At 35.7% G+C, this 15,787-nt stretch overlaps 1 protein-coding gene and 1 pseudogene across 1 annotated transcript; both read left to right on the top strand.

Annotated features, from left to right (window-relative positions):
• The first annotated feature begins 5,090 nt into the window (after window positions 1-5,090).
• LOC117910974 lies at window positions 5,091-12,274 on the top strand (annotated as a pseudogene).
• Window positions 12,275-12,736: 462 nt separating this feature from the next.
• On the top strand, window positions 12,737-13,243 carry LOC117910973. The gene has a single exon (XM_034825148.1). It carries the CDS (start codon window positions 12,737-12,739, stop codon window positions 13,241-13,243), a length of 507 nt encoding a protein of 168 aa, XP_034681039.1.
• Window positions 13,244-15,787: the final 2,544 nt, after the last annotated feature.

The following is a 15,787-nucleotide window of genomic DNA, read 5'->3' as shown; positions in this document are numbered from 1 at the left end:
TGAGAATATAAAAAATGGTGTTATATTTATGATAATTTTTTGTTTGAAAACGCCTATAATTTTATTTACAAATTTTATTTTTTAAATATAAAACTAAGGATATGACATAAGTTATATATATTTATATGGCTTCATACTAACAAGGGCAAAGATGGAGTGGTGGATGAAGTCATATATTTTTCCTTTCCCTGATGGCCAAAAGACGAAATCTTGGACCAATATTCGACAACATTTCAATCACTGTTCAATGTTTCCTTCTCTCCAGTAGTATCAAAATTATGGATGTTGATCTTGGACTTTGGTAAGAAATTATGCAAGGTAAAAAATTTCGTTACTTAACCAGAGAATTTTATGCAGTTCCTAAAATAATAAAGTTGAAGTAGTGAATTCACAATATAATGAAACCCATTTTTATACCTCTCTCAATAATAATTTTTTTTTATTTTTTTTACTTCAAAAATTTGTCTTTAAAAAAAGAGTATAAAACAAAAACCTTCCTTTTACCTTTCCTCTCTCGTGCATGGTGCATTTCTTTTTCTTTTCCGCCTACCTAATTCTCTTTGCTTGGGTTGGGCTCCTCAGGCCAGATGAACTAACTCAACCCTGGCCCTAAAGTGATTGGGCCAAGCTTAAATGCAAGCGAAGCTGGGCTTTGACCTTAGAATTGGCCTAAATTTCTTTGCATTTTTATTATCTTTTGTTTATCTTTTCTTTTCCATTTTATTCTTGATATCGTATCTTTTTTCATTTTACAATTATTTGATCAATGATTCATAAAATTTAATATTTTTGCTTCTTTTTCTATTTTTTTTCTCTTTTTTTTTTCTTTTACCAGTCTTTCATTTTTATTGTTGTCATTCTTTCTCTTTCATTTTTCAGTTTTTTTCATTTTTTATTGCCTAGACACTTTATTTATTTATTATTTATCGGCTTTCTTTGTTGTTTCCTTTTCTTTGACTAATGGCTTTGCACAATATATCTTATATCATTTCCTCTTTGAGGGTTGGAAAAAGATGTGATGCCTTTGGGGTCATCCAATCCCACTGTTATGTCAATGGTAATTTTCAAAGTGTGGACACCACTTTCAATGCCAACAACCAAAAATAATGATAAACATGGACTTTTTATGGGATTTAAAAATTTTGAAAAAGTCACAACCACTTTTTAATTTTACATTATATTTACCTCCTATCAATAAAGAAAAAAGATACTAAAAAAATAACTTTTTTCTTATTTGAATAAAATGAATAAACATAAAAAATAAAAATAAAAATGAGAAAAAAGGAAGAGAATATTGATTCTTCCATTTTTATTTTTTACATTTTTTCCAAAGTTTTCTCCCCTTTTTTCAATACAAGTTTCTTTTTTATTTTTATTCATAGACATTGTATCTTCTCTTTCATCTTCTTCCCTAAAAGATGAGAAACTTCATTTGGAATTTAAAACTTAAATAACTTCTTTATCTATATTTAGAAGGGAAAAAATATTAATTTTTCTATTTTCTTAAATTTGAATAAGATGAATAAATAATGAAAAATTAAAAAGAAAGAAAATGTTTAAAAATATCTTTGTACTTTTCTTAAAAAGGCATAAACAAAATAAGAAAAAGTACATCTTTTAATAATTTCATTTCTATTTTAGCATTTTTTTTATCTCTCTTATTTCTCCTCCCCATTTAATTTCCCACAAGCTTTCTAGTAATTAAAATATGACATTAAATTCAATTAAAAAATTTCACTTGCCTTTGACCATCTAAAATTGAGCCAAATTGTTGTCTAGCGAGATGTATCAAGCCTTTTATAACTTTCGACTTCATCATCATTTGTGTCACTCATCCTCAAGCTCAAAAGCAACATTATTGTGCCCCAAAATCCCTCTCCCAAGAACTCAAGCCCATGACCTTTATTTCTAATACAAATTCTTAAATCAAGTTTTAATTTTCTCATATAAAAATCAATTAGCATAAAACATGAGTAAGTTAAGTTAGCCTTCTTGAAAGGCGCCAAGTAACTTAAAACATATATGAGGGTCAAAATTCTAATTTGCTCACTAAGATGGATGGATTGGTTTGAGATGACTAACAATGAAATTTCATATGACATTCAATGTTGTCATTATTTTGATTACACATCTTGATAGAAGGATAGTATCATTAAGCTCAATGATTAGTAGATATCACCTATTTAGATAAAACTCACATATTTACTTTTTTAACAATATTATACTTCTTCTTACAAAATTGTAAATTTTAAAGAAATTAGTCCAGCAACTCATAGTATGAAAAACAATCATCATAAATAATATATTTCAAAATATTTATTGAATTTTTTGTCAAAATAGCATAAAATATTAAATTAATTTTTTTTAAAAAAATCTTACTTGTTTACTATTAAAAGAAACCAAAATCAAAGTAATTATAATAAAAATAAATTTTATATTTGACAATTCTATTGTAAAAACATTTTTATTAAAATAATTAATTTAACCATTTTTTTAAATTTTAGTTAAATGAAAATGGACTTCGACATTGGCAATATGTTTGAGTGCATTTATGTTTTGAGGAAATGGAATTAAGGAAGACGATGGGAGAATGAGACATTCATAGAAAGAGGAAAAGGTGACAAAGAAAAAAGAACAAGCAAGTGGGAAATGAGGGTGTAGTAGATGGGCTCCGCTTAGATGTCCTTCTGCTTAGCTGTGTGAATCCCAATTTCAACAACACTTTTCAACCTTGCCCGACTTTATCCAACCACAGCTCATCATTCTTTTAAGAATATTTGGCTTTTGCGAATGTTCTTCTACAAAACGTGTGGATCCCACTCAACATTTTTAATCCTGTGGACCCCATTTTCAACAACAATTATTCAACCATGTGAAGCCCACTTTCAAGTTTTCAACCTCCCCGACCCTATGCATTCGTGTGGATCCCACTTTGAATCCGACCTTGTCCCATTATTCTCTTATATATTCTTACAACTCATTTATTTTGGAGAACTACATTTTATAAGATTTAATAAAATATTTGTTAAAATTAATATATTAGATTGATTTTTAAAAAATTATTTTATTTGTTTAATTTAATTTAATTTAATAAAAATGGATTTCCATGTCAAGTTATGTTTTACGATTGAGCAAGTGAAGTTAAGGAGGAAGGTGAGAAGAAGATAATTTAAAAGAAAAACCCAAAAAGGAAGAGGAGGAGAATGTAAAAAAGTGGTAGAGCAAGTGAGGAATGGGGCTATGGCAGTTGGACAACAACAGATACAAATATTTATTTTTATAAACTTTAATATATTAATCTTATATCCATATCAATAAAAATCTAAACCATAGTAAAATGATACAATTTCACAATTTTTGAAACTGCTTCTAAATATTATTTTAATTTATGTAAAAATTATCCCTCCTCTCAAAGTATTGGTACAATATTGCCAATACTTTGATAAATTAGTAAAAAAAATAATGAAACTTTTGATCGAACGATTTGGAGCTATATATATAATAATTTGAGTATAAATTTAGTTTAATGTGATATAAAAAGTAAAATACAAAAATTTTAATTTAAAATAAACTGCAATATATTGAAAACCATAGTTTTGATGTTACTATCTAAGGAAGCTAGCTAGTAAATGAAGTCTTAGGTTTTTCTATAATAAATCAATAGTATGAAACAATTTAGTTCTTTTCATGAATTTAAAATATTTATTTAATATCTATTTCAATAAATATTTAATATTTTGATTTTTTATTTTTATAATGATTGATATAATTTTTATAAGATAAAAATTGTAGTGCATTTGTATAGTAAAAGAAATGGGGAGAGTTATTTTATGTATTAGTTAAAGAGTTAATTAGGTCGAATTAGGAAAGATATCTCACTTGATATGTGGGAGCTTTTTTTCTTTTGGCTAGTGCTGCATATGCTTGGCACCCGGATTCTCTTCATCATTCTAAAGGTTCAACTACCACAAAATCTATATCATATGTGTGTATCAGCCTTATGGTCACGGGCTCGAGGAACAACAACTATATAGGTGATTTAGTAGTGGAAAAAGATTGGTTGCAGCTATAACTTGAACATTATGCTCATGCAATTGTGCCCCCTATGGCGATGCTTAGCTGCGGTCTTCCACATCTGCACCTGTAGATTACAGTCACACTTTTGTTTACCTTTGGCTGCAGCTATAAATATATTCTATAAGAATACAATATCTTGGAAGGATATCATGTTCTTTTACCATGACCCAACCGGTTAGGTGTTGTTAGGAAGCTTTTAAAATAAGCAAAGTAAAAGTACTTAACAATGGAAGTTTCCTCATTATACAAAACTTTGGCTCATTATACCACCATGCGTGATGTCATTCCTTTCATGACTTTTTAAGCTACCTTCCTAATTACAGTTCTCTCTGATTCCCTCCTTTTTTTTATTTTCTAACCCTACTTTTATCGTCTTTTAAGGAATAAAACATTTTATGGTGTGAGAAAAGAGAAAAGAGAAAAAAAAATCTTTATTTTTGTTTATTTATTTTTTAATTTCAGAGTGGCTTGCAGTGAAGCCATCTGTATCTTGCTTTACTTTGGTTTTCTTCCACTCCCACCCGACCCCTTAAGTTACAATTCTCTGAGCCTCGCAACCAGTCTTCCAACCATTCTTCTTCCAATTTTCCAATGGCTTCTTCTTCAACCAGTCTCTCACTGCCTTCTTCCTCTTCCACCCATCCATGGAAGTATTGTTGGGCTTTGTGGAGCCTAGTTTTGTTTGATCCGGTTTGACGACCCGACCCGAATAATATTGCATGGCTTTTTAATGGGAGATTTATTGAGGCCTGTTAGGCCCATTTAGCCCATTGTGGAACCACATTTTGTAATTAGGGTTTTTTAGTGTGGTGGGGTTGCCGTGTTATATATAGAGAGAGAATATTGTAGCCGCTAAGTTGTATTCTGTATTATTCCCTTATAATAGTAATATCCCTGCAACTCCGTGGATGTAGGCAAATTGTCGAACCACGTAAATACTGTCTTGTGCGTGTGATTGTTTTTTTTTTTTTTGGTGTGTGTTTTCTCTAATTTTTGTTTCTCACATAATTAACACTTTCAAAGATGACCAACTCAGGAGAGGAGAAAAAATATCTCCAGCACTCCTACAGGCAATTGAAGAATCAAGGTTTTCCATCATCATTTTGTCAGAAAATTATGCTTCTTCAAGTTGGTGTTTGGAGGAACTTACAAAGATTCTTGAGTGTGTCAAAGTGAGGCGGCATGAAGCTCTACCAGTTTTCTTTAACGTGGATCCCTCCCATGTAAGAAAACAAAAAGGGAGTTTTGCGGAAGCATTTGCAAGGCATGAACAAGTTTACAGGGAGAAGATGGAAGAAGTGGTCAAGTGGAGGAAAGCTTTAACTGAAGTGGCCACAATTTCTGGATGGGATTCACGAAATAGGTAATTCTTTCTAATTGCATTCATTTGCTTTCTATGTATTAAGCTAATTGATCCAGGAAGGGGAGAGAAGCTTTAACCTATCTCAACTGTGTATCAAGTGTACCCCAACCCCACAGGATCATGTTATTAATACGTTCACACCCTGGGAAATTAGTGGTCCATTTGTTGATGGACGTGTTGTTGCAGTTCCACTATAATGAAATGCATTCAGTTGTTTTTCTAGTATTCCTAATTAACCTAACCCCATATCTCTTCTTTTATTGGATACTATATGTGTTCTCACCGTGACAACATTAATATGGGATTAACAATTTGATCATTTTTAGCTTCATCTTAGCAAGTTATATTTAGTTTACCCTCTCTTCTCTGTCACAAAGAACAAATAATAGTACTGCAATGTTTATCTATTTTTCTCTGTCCCTTTATGTCTTTAAAAAATGACCATATGATTACTCTTAATTTGAATTTTGCAGAGATGAATCTGAGGTTATTGAGGAAATTGTTACCAGGATTTTGAATGAAAATATTGATGCATCCTCAAGCAACAAGGCTGGTCTAGTTGGGATGGACTCTCGTGTAGAAGACATAGTTTCATTGTTATCTATTGGGTCTGATGATGTTCGGCTTGTAGGAATTTGGGGTATGGGTGGCATAGGTAAGACTACCATTGCTAAAGCTGTTTATAACCAAATCTTTGCTAAATTTGAAGGTTGTTGCTTTCTTGAAAATGTTAGAGAAGACTACCAAAGATATGGTCCAACGTATTTAAAAGAAAAACTCCTTTCACAAATTTTAGGAGGAGCAAGAATGTTCAATGCAGGATTTGATTTTATAAAAGCAAGACTCCACTCGAGGAAGGTCCTTGTCATTCTTGATGATGTGAATACCGAGCAACAGTTGGAAGCTTTAGCAGGAAATCATGACTGGTTTGGTCGAGGAAGCCGAATTATCATAACTACTAGGGATAAAGGTTTGCTAAAAGTGGGTTTAATGTATGAAGCTAAGGAATTAAACTATGTTGAAGCTCTTAAGCTCTTTCATCAGCATGCCTTTAAACTTAAGCATCTGACACAAGATTTTGTACAACTATGTCATCATGTAGTAAATTATACTAAAGGCAATCCCTTAGCCCTTAAAATCTTGGGTCAGTTTCTATACAATAGAAGCAAAGAGGAATGGATGAGTGAATTGAAAAAACTCAAACAAATTCCAAACAAAGAAGTTCAGGAGGCGCTGAAAATAAGTTATGAGGGATTAGATTGTAATCAGAAGGATATATTTCTCGACATTGCATGCTTCTTTAAAGGCCAAGACAAAGATCATGTTGCAGAAATACTAGAAAGTTGTGATTTCCATCCAGAAATTGAAATAAATGTTCTTTTAGAGAAGTCCTTCTTAACCATTTCAGATAATAAGTTGTGTATGCATGATTTGATACAAGAAATGGGTTGGGAAATTGTTCAAAAAGAATCTTTTAAAGTCCCCGGCAAACGTAGTAGGTTGTGGGTTCATGAGGATGTCAGTTATGTCTTAACAACAAATACAGTAAGACCTAAATGCAAAACTCTCTGTTTTTTTTTTTCCCTTTCTTTTCAATTTGGCAATTTAATTCCGAGGTCATTCTCTCTACTCTTGGTTCATTTTTAAGGGACTGAAGCAGTTGAAGGCATAGTCCTTGACTTGTCTTCTTCAAAAGAGCTACACTTCAGTGTTGCTGCTTTTACAAGGATGAACAAATTAAGAGTGCTCAGATTCTATAATGTGGAAATGGATTGGAGATGGAGGGCTTATGAGACCTATAACAAGCTGTACACTGATTGTAAATTGCATATATTTGGAGATTTCAAATTTCTATCCAACAACTTAAGATCTCTCTATTGGCTTGGATACCCTTTGATGTCCCTTCCACCAAATTTTCATCCTGAGAAGCTTGTTGAGCTAAACATGTGCTTTAGTCGGCTTAAACAACTATGGGAAGGAAACAAGGTATGATTATAATTTATATGCATTTTTTTTCTTTAAATGGATTACAAAGTTCATTAAAGTGGATATGATCTGTTTTTTTTTTTCCTCTTACTCTTTGACAGGCATTTGAGGAGTTGAAATTCATCAAACTTAGTCAATCTCAACATTTAACGAAAACTCCAGACTTCTCTGGAGCCCCAAACCTTAGAGAACTGATTCTGGAAGGTTGTACAAGTTTGGTCTAGGTTCACCCATCCATTGGTGCTCTCAAGAAGCTTATTTTCCTGAATTTAGAAGGCTGCAAGAAACTCGAGAGTTTCTCAAGCAACATCCGAATGCAGTCTCTTCAAATTCTTACTCTCTCTGGCTGCTTGAAACTCAAGAAGTTTCCAGAGATTTTGGAAGATATGGAGAGTTTGAAGGAGCTTTTACTAGATGGGAGTGGTATAAGAGATCTGCCTTCATCAATTGGATGTCTAAATGGGCTTGTTTTGTTGAATCTGAGGAATTGTAAAAAACTTGCAAGCCTTCCACAAAGCATTTCTGAGCTGACATCTCTTCGGACTCTTACACTATCTAGATGCTCGGAACTGAAGGAATTGCCAGATGACTTGGGGAACCTACAATGTTTATCAGAGCTCAATATAGATGGAAGTGGTATACTAGAGATACCACGCTCTATTACTTCTTTGACAAACCTTCAAGTATTATCATTAGCAGGATGTAAGGGAGGGGAATCCATGTCAAGGAATCTGGTTTTCTTTTTCCGCTCATCACCAATAGAACGATTGCGACTGCATTCTTTTTTGGGTTTATACTCCTTGAAAGTGTTAAATATAAGCCATTGCAACCTATTGGAAGGAGCACTGCCCAATGATCTTGGGTCCTTATCCTCACTTGAAAGGTTAGATCTGAGCAGAAACAGTTTCATTACCATACCTGCTAGCCTCACTGGACTTTCTCGGCTCCAAAGTCTCACAATAGAATACTGCCAGAGTCTTCAATCATTGCCAGAGCTTCCATCAAGTATTGAACGGTTAAATGCCCATAGTTGCACATCCCTGGAAACCTTTTCATGTTCATCAAGTGCATACACATCAATAAAGTTCGGAGTTCTCACATTTAATTTTTCTAATTGCTCTAGACTAGGTGAGAATCAACGCAGCAACATTTTGGAAGCTATACTAGAGGGACTTCAGCTTGTGTCATCAATTCCAAAATTTCTAGACATTGAGGTATGTTTTTGTAGATTGGGATTGTATAGGACAAAAACTATTGCTTAAAATTAAAAAAAAAAAAAAAATCTCATAAATAAATTTAATCCCACAAAATAATTCTTAAAACTTTCAATACTTATCGTAGACTATTTTCTCACATGCCAATAATGATTTTCATGATACAGGAGTTCCCTGTTCCACCAAATGACTGTAGTGCTTTTGTTCCTGGAAGTAGAATTCCAGAGTGGTTCACCCATCAGAGTGCAGAGTCTTCAGTAAATATAGAGTTGCCTCCAAATGCCATGTTGATGGGATTCGCTTTTTGTGTTGTTTTAAACTTAAAGTGTGCTATCGATGGGGACCCTCGTTTAATTTTTGGTCTGACTGATACTTATGGTAATTCGTCCTTTTGCCACGTTCCAATGTATACTCCACCTGAAGGATCCAGATTTATCGAGTCAGATCACACGTTTTTTAGGTTTCATTCTCTTGATGAACCAAGCCGGAACTGTAAATGGCACAGAGAGCTGAGCAGCAATGTGGTGGCTTCATTTGAATTGAGTGGCTTAGATGGTGAAGTGAAAAAGTGTGGGGTTCGTGTAGTATATGAGGAAGACGAGAAAGATGGAGGATGCAGCTGTCCTTTCAGCACCATATGGCCCGGAGATGGAGATGGAGATGACTTAACTACAAAAAGGGTAACCTTCTCATACTCCTTGAAGCCTTTGGCAATCAAACATTGGATTTTGGAAATATTTTATTGATGAACAAATTTTTATTATGTTCTATTAATTTATTAAAATAAATTTATTATGATATTATAGCAATAATTTAGTGAAAAATACTTTTATTTCTTCAGATTTCAGTGGAAAGTTTAAATGTCGTTCCAGTTGAACAAGCTTTTCAATCTCAACCATACCTCTCCAATCAAGGTAATCACTTGTCTGGTGTTTTGTCCTCGTTTCCATGTGAGTAAAGTTTGAGAAACAGACAGAGAACGGAAGAGAAATGCGTTACAGGGGGTTTGATCTGGTGCAGTTTCTAGGGTTTATCCTACTGTGGTCCTTCGTCATAGTCGTCGAAGCTTCAATCCACGAGTACAGGAACGAAGGTTTCAGTCGTCGTCTTAATTCCTACTTCCATGGCGGCAGCGAGGATCTCTATGCTTCCAAACTCCACCTCTCTCACCCTAATTCCGAAGATAAGCCTCTCAATGGCGAGTCCTTCATCACGTACTCTCCGTCCATCTTTCTTGTCTCTCCACAACCACCCCCCCCCCCCCCCCCATTTTTTTCTTTTTCAATGATGATAAAGAATTGTGTTTATAGATTGTGGTTTTCATGAATGTCATTAAGACAGTATAGTTCTTCAATTGGGGGTTCACCCAACACTTTCCATTGATTTTTTGGGAAAGGGGTGAGCAACTGGAGCAATATCAGAGTTATTTATGAGTAATTGATTTAATCAGAATAGCCTTCAATTTTTTTTTTTTAATTCATGTTGATTTGGTGGTAATGGTACTATTGCTCAGCCCTTCTTGAGCATGAGAAGTTGAGAGATGGATGTGGGTTGGAGCTATTGTCCATTTCTTGTTTGAATAATTAATTCCTTCATGATCAATGTGAGTTGGTAAGATCAACCAAGAATATTTCATCACGAGGAGTTCAAGATTGATAAAGCTTGGTTGAAGATTGACCTCATTTTGAACACAACATTTAGAGATACAGAGATAAGGTGTGTAGTGTGTACTTGTGCAAGGGAAGCACTTGTTGTTAGGATAGGCTTAGAATCATTATTTATTAGTCCTTGATAGGTCTGGATGTTATATTGTTGTAATTGCTGTGTCTATTTCTTAAAATGCTCTGTTCTATTTCTTTGTTTAGCTTTGCTTTTGCCTATCAATGTTTCACCATTGAAGCTTTCCTATGAGGTGTCCTGCCCTTATTACTGGTTTTCAAGGCCAAAGGGAAGGGCCCTTTTTGAAAGCTATATGAGAGGCCTAGCCTAAAAAATAATGTATACATTGTGTTTCTCTCAAGGTTCTTTGAGAAACCCTTTTTTTCCTGGTTCAGAGTCAAGAGGGTTGAAAAGCTTCATACTCTTCATTGTTGTCAGGTTCTCCACTGCTTGGTATTTCAATTAATCGTTTCTCTGATTGCTTAACAGAAATAATACAAGTTACTTACACATAGCTCCAGGGGTATGGGTTCAACTGATAAAATATACCCTTTTTGAGGTGAAATTGTTCTGAACTTACAATAATATAATTTCAAGATTGTGGTTCTAGCAATAAGCTATGATTTTGAGATCAATTAATCAATCTGGTCATTTGTGAAGTCTATTGTTGAACAATAATACTAAGCTTAAACAAATAAGACCAAGAAGGTTATAAAGGGTAATGTGATGTGTTAATTATGATCAATTGATTGTATCTTGATACTTTATTAAAATAGATATTTTTATAAGCAAAATAATAAAGGATATTATTATCTGAATTGACTACTTCTCTAAGGATTTTAGTTCAATTTTGTTGGACGGCTTCTGGGCCCTATAGGCAACTCACTGAAACATGTTATACTGTTTTTGGATGATAAGTTAATCTTGGTGGCACATTTGCTGTTTAGATGAGTAGAAATATTGATTTTCTCCTTTTCTTTTTACCACTGCTTGCATTTTGTTTTAATTGATTCCTTCATTTCCAATTCAAAGGTTCCATCTCTTGGTAAAGACAAAGAGGTTTGCGGAAGTTGTAGACGAGCTAGGTCTTGTGGACCTACAGCTGCAAGGGGGTGCCTTCACGTGGAGTGGGGGCCTAAATAGTCTGTCAAGGGCTAGACTAGATAGATTTCTGGTCTCTCCTTGCTGGCTTGATCAGTTTAGTAGGGTGAGCCAGCGAAGACTTCCTAGGCCGACCTTGGACCACTTTCCAGTATTACTTGAGGGGGGTAGTTTGAGGAGAGGGCCTACCCCTTTCAGATTCGAAAACATGTGGTTCAAAGTTGAGGGGTTCAAGGATTTAATCCGTAATTGGTGGCAGGGGATGGAGGTCAGTGGCAGCGCTAGTTTTAGATTGTCTGCGAAATTGAAGGAGTTGAAGCAGAAGCTTAAAGCTTGGAATAGGGAGGAGTTTGGAAATCTGGAATGTAACAAGGAGGCTGCGCTCCATCAAGTGGAGTATTGGGACAGAGTGGAGGATGAAAGAAGCTTGACTATGGAGGAATTAGCTTGTAAGAAGGAAGCCAAGGAGGGTTATGCCAAATGGGTAGAGCTGGAAGAAGCTCACTGGAGGCAGGTGTCAAGGGAATTGTGGTTAAAGGCAGGGGATAGGAACACAGGATATTTCCACCGAATGGCTTCTGCCCATAGAAGAGTTAACCACATGGACAGAATTAAAATTAATGGGCTTAGGCTGATAGAGGAGCGTGAAATTAGAGAAGGGGTAGCGAATGCATTTCAGCAGCAATTCTCAGAAAGTTCGGGGTGGGAGGAGGACATTGGAAGCCTTCCTTTTAATCAAATTTGCTTACAAGAAGCAGAGATGTTGGTGCTTCCCTTCACTGAGGGTGAAGTCCAGACGGCCCTGATGGAAATGAATGGGGATAAAGCCCCAGGCCCTGACGGGTTCTCTGTTTTCTTCTGGCAATGTTGCTAGGATTTCGTCAAGGAGGAAATCTTGGAGATGTTTAAGGAGTTTCATGACCAGAATATGTTCCTCAAGAGTATTAACAATACTTTTCTGGTGCTGATTCCTAAGAAAGGAGGGGTTGAAGATCTAGGGGATTTTAGACCCATCAGTCTTTTGGGGAGTCTATATAAGCTGTTGGCAAAGGTGCTGGCCAACAGTCTTAAGAAAGTAATAGGAAAAGTAGTCTCCACTTATCAAAACGCGTTTGTCATGGGTAGGTAGATCCTTGACGTCTCTCTAATAGCAAATGAAGTGATCGACACCTGGAATAAGAGGGGGGATAATGGGGTTATCTGCAAGCTAGATATAGAAAAGGCCTATGATAGTATTAATTGGCAGTTCCTTTTGAAGGTAATGGAAAAAATGGGGTTTGGCTCTAAGTGGCTGAGGTGAATGTGGTGGTGTATTTCCACAGCCAAATTCTCAGTTATGGTGAATGAAACTCCAGCTGGTTTCTTTTCGAGCTCAAAAGGGTTGCAGCAAGGGGACCCCCTGTCCCCTTACCTTTTTGTCATGGGGATGGAAGTGTTGAGCGTCCTTATCAGAAGGGCTATGGAGGGGGGCTTTATCTCAGGGTGTAAATTTCAACGTGATAGAGGGCGGGCTGCCCATGTTGCTCATCTGCTCTTTGCCGATGATACTATCGTCTTTTGTGAGGCTAAGAAGGAGTACTTAACGAACTTGAGTTGGATTTTGTTCTGGTTTGAAGCCGCGTCCAGGTTAAAAATTAATTTGGCTAAAAATGAGATTATTCCAGTAGGGGAGGTGCAAGGGATAAAGGAGCTGGTTGTGGAGTTAGGGTGTAGGGTGGGGCAGCCGCCGACTGTGTATTTGGGATGGGGTAGAAGAGAATATGAAAATGAGGCTTGCCCTTTGGAAGAGCCAATATATTTCAAAGGGCGGGAGAATCACTCTAATCAAGAGCACAATGGTTAGCATGCCAATGTATCAGATGTCTTTATTCCGAATGCCCATTTCTGTGGCAAGAAGATTAGAAAAATTGCAAAGAGACTTCTTGTGGGGGGGGTCACATGGAGAGGAAAGCTCATCTTGTTAATTGGGAAGTGGTGTGTGGGGATAAGGTGAATGGGGGGCTTGGAATTAGGAAGCTTACCCTTATGAATAAAGCATTACTTGGTAAATGGGCTTGGAGATTCGCTTCTGATAAGGAGGCCCTTTGGAAGCAAGTGCTGGTGGCAAAGTATGGGCAAGAGGATCACGGATGGAGGACCAAAAAGGTTGTGGGTGCGTGTGGGGTGGGGATGTGGAAGGAGATTTTAAAGGAAGTTGGCTGGTGCTGGGATAAAATGGTGTTCAATGTGGGAAAAGGCAATAAAATCATATTCTGGACTGACGTGTGGTGTGGGGATTCAGTGCTGTCCCAAAGGTTCCCGCAGCTCTACATCTTGGCAACCAATAGAAATGTGTTAGTTGAAGACATGTGGGACCAGAATGTTGGAGAAGGAGGCTGGAACTTGAGATTTATAAGGGATTTTAATGACTGGGAGGTGGAGATGGCAGGTGAGCTGCTTCAAGCGTTGAAAGGTTTCAGGATTACTTGGGAGGACGACTCGATTTCTTGGAAAGGAGGGGGAAGTGGGCAGTTTAGAGTGAAGGATGCGTATAGCTGGTTGGATAGGCCTATGGATGTCATCTTTCCGAAAAACAAAATTTGGATGGAAAGAGTCCCTACTAAAATCATGTTTTTTGCGTGGGAAGCGACTTGGGGAAAGATTTTGACTCTTGATAGGCTCCAAAAGAGAGGATGGCAGCTCCTTAATCGGTGTTTTTTGTGTGCTTGTGAAGCGGAAAGTGTGAATCACATTCTTATTCATTGTACAATGGCCAAAGTGTTATGGGACTTAGTGTTGGGTTTAGTTGGGGTCAAGTGGGTGTTCCCTAATACTGTAAAGGAGGTTTTATATAGTTGGGGGGGTGCTTTTGTGGGGAAAAAAAGGAAAAAGTTTTGGAATTCCATTCCGTTATTCATTTTTTGGACGGTTTGAAAGGAAATGAATAAATTAGCCTTTAGGAGAGGGGGGAGGGGGGGGGGGGGGGGGGGGAGGATTTAGCTATTCAAAGGTTTAAATATTCTTTTGTATGTAATATTTGGGGTTAGGCTAAATTGTATATGGAAGAGGAGTCGCATTCCCTTTTAGGTTTCCTAAAGTGGCTTGCCTCCAGTTAAGGGGTGGTTTGTTTTTTGGCTTTTTCCTTAATAGGCCTTTGCTGTCTTGTATACGCCGTGTATACTTTGGGGCTCTTTAGCCTCTTCTTAATGAATTGTGTTTGCTTATAAAAAAAAAAAAAAAAAGAGGTTTTTTTTTCTTGCTCCCTCTAATTTTTTATTTTGCTTTTTGGTTGGATTAATAAAGTGTTTGGTGCAGACTGAGTTTTGTGCTTTGTCATATCATTCATTTCATTCATCTTTCAATAATTTACCTCTTTTTAAGAAAAATCAATCATCCCATGATTCCACTATTTCTTTATTTTGAATGAACTCCATTTCTTACTGGTAGTTGTTGTGGGCTATTCACACAACAGAAAAAGTATTTCCCTTCTTATATTATTTGCCCCTCAGGTGAATAATCTTCTTAATCAACAAACTACAATAATCAAATCCTATGATAAATTAGAATTAATGTTTGAAAACAAAATGAAATGATTTAAACGTGATCAACATTCAATCCACTTCTTAATGGAGGTTTCCTGGCATAGTGTATGCCACTTTAGTTAATTTCTCCACACCATGTTACTACTGCAAAAGGAATTCATAATTTGATTGATTGTTTCAGTGAATTGATGGAGAATCTCTGACCTAATCTAGATTTTTTCTGAGCTTGGTCTAGTATTTTAATGGATGGGTAGTGTTCATGTGTTGAATATACAAAAGAATAACATATTTTACATGGGATAGTACTTGCACCAGTCAAGCCTTCCATTTCCAGAATTTTGCTGGGTCTCTTCATATTATGAACCACAGAGAAAATCTATGATGTGTAATTGATGAAGCTAATGGCACAAGAGAAAATCTGAACAACCCCAATTGTAATGTAACACATGTACATCAATTCATGACTGTAAAAAATATTTTTTGTTTCCTATTTATGTAGTGGGGTCCTTTGATATGGACATAAGATGTATGATCATTTTGAAGTGTTAGGTGATTCATATTTACTTCCAAGTCTTCAGGACATAAATGGGAAGAAAATGGAAATGAAAATAAGTACAAGGTTTTTACATAGGATGCCTAATATTTAATATTTTTGTTTAGGAAAGAAGTGGTATTTAGTTTTTACATATGATGCTTTAAGAATATTTCTTTGGCTTGGTTGGCTGTGGACTTATTGCTATGCCAAGCCAAGTTATAGTGGCTTCTAGAATTCTTGAGACAGTACTTGATGAAATATTCCAAATTCCCATACTCTTTTTCAAGGCTGATTTTTTATTGTCTACTTTACCTATTTCAAATAGGTTATT

Source organism: Vitis riparia, chromosome 3 (genome assembly GCF_004353265.1).
Source record: "Vitis riparia cultivar Riparia Gloire de Montpellier isolate 1030 chromosome 3, EGFV_Vit.rip_1.0, whole genome shotgun sequence".
Taxonomy (NCBI): domain Eukaryota; kingdom Viridiplantae; phylum Streptophyta; class Magnoliopsida; order Vitales; family Vitaceae; genus Vitis; species Vitis riparia.
The sequence above is the reverse complement of the archived record's forward strand: the minus strand, read 5'-3'. Positions and strand labels throughout refer to the sequence as shown.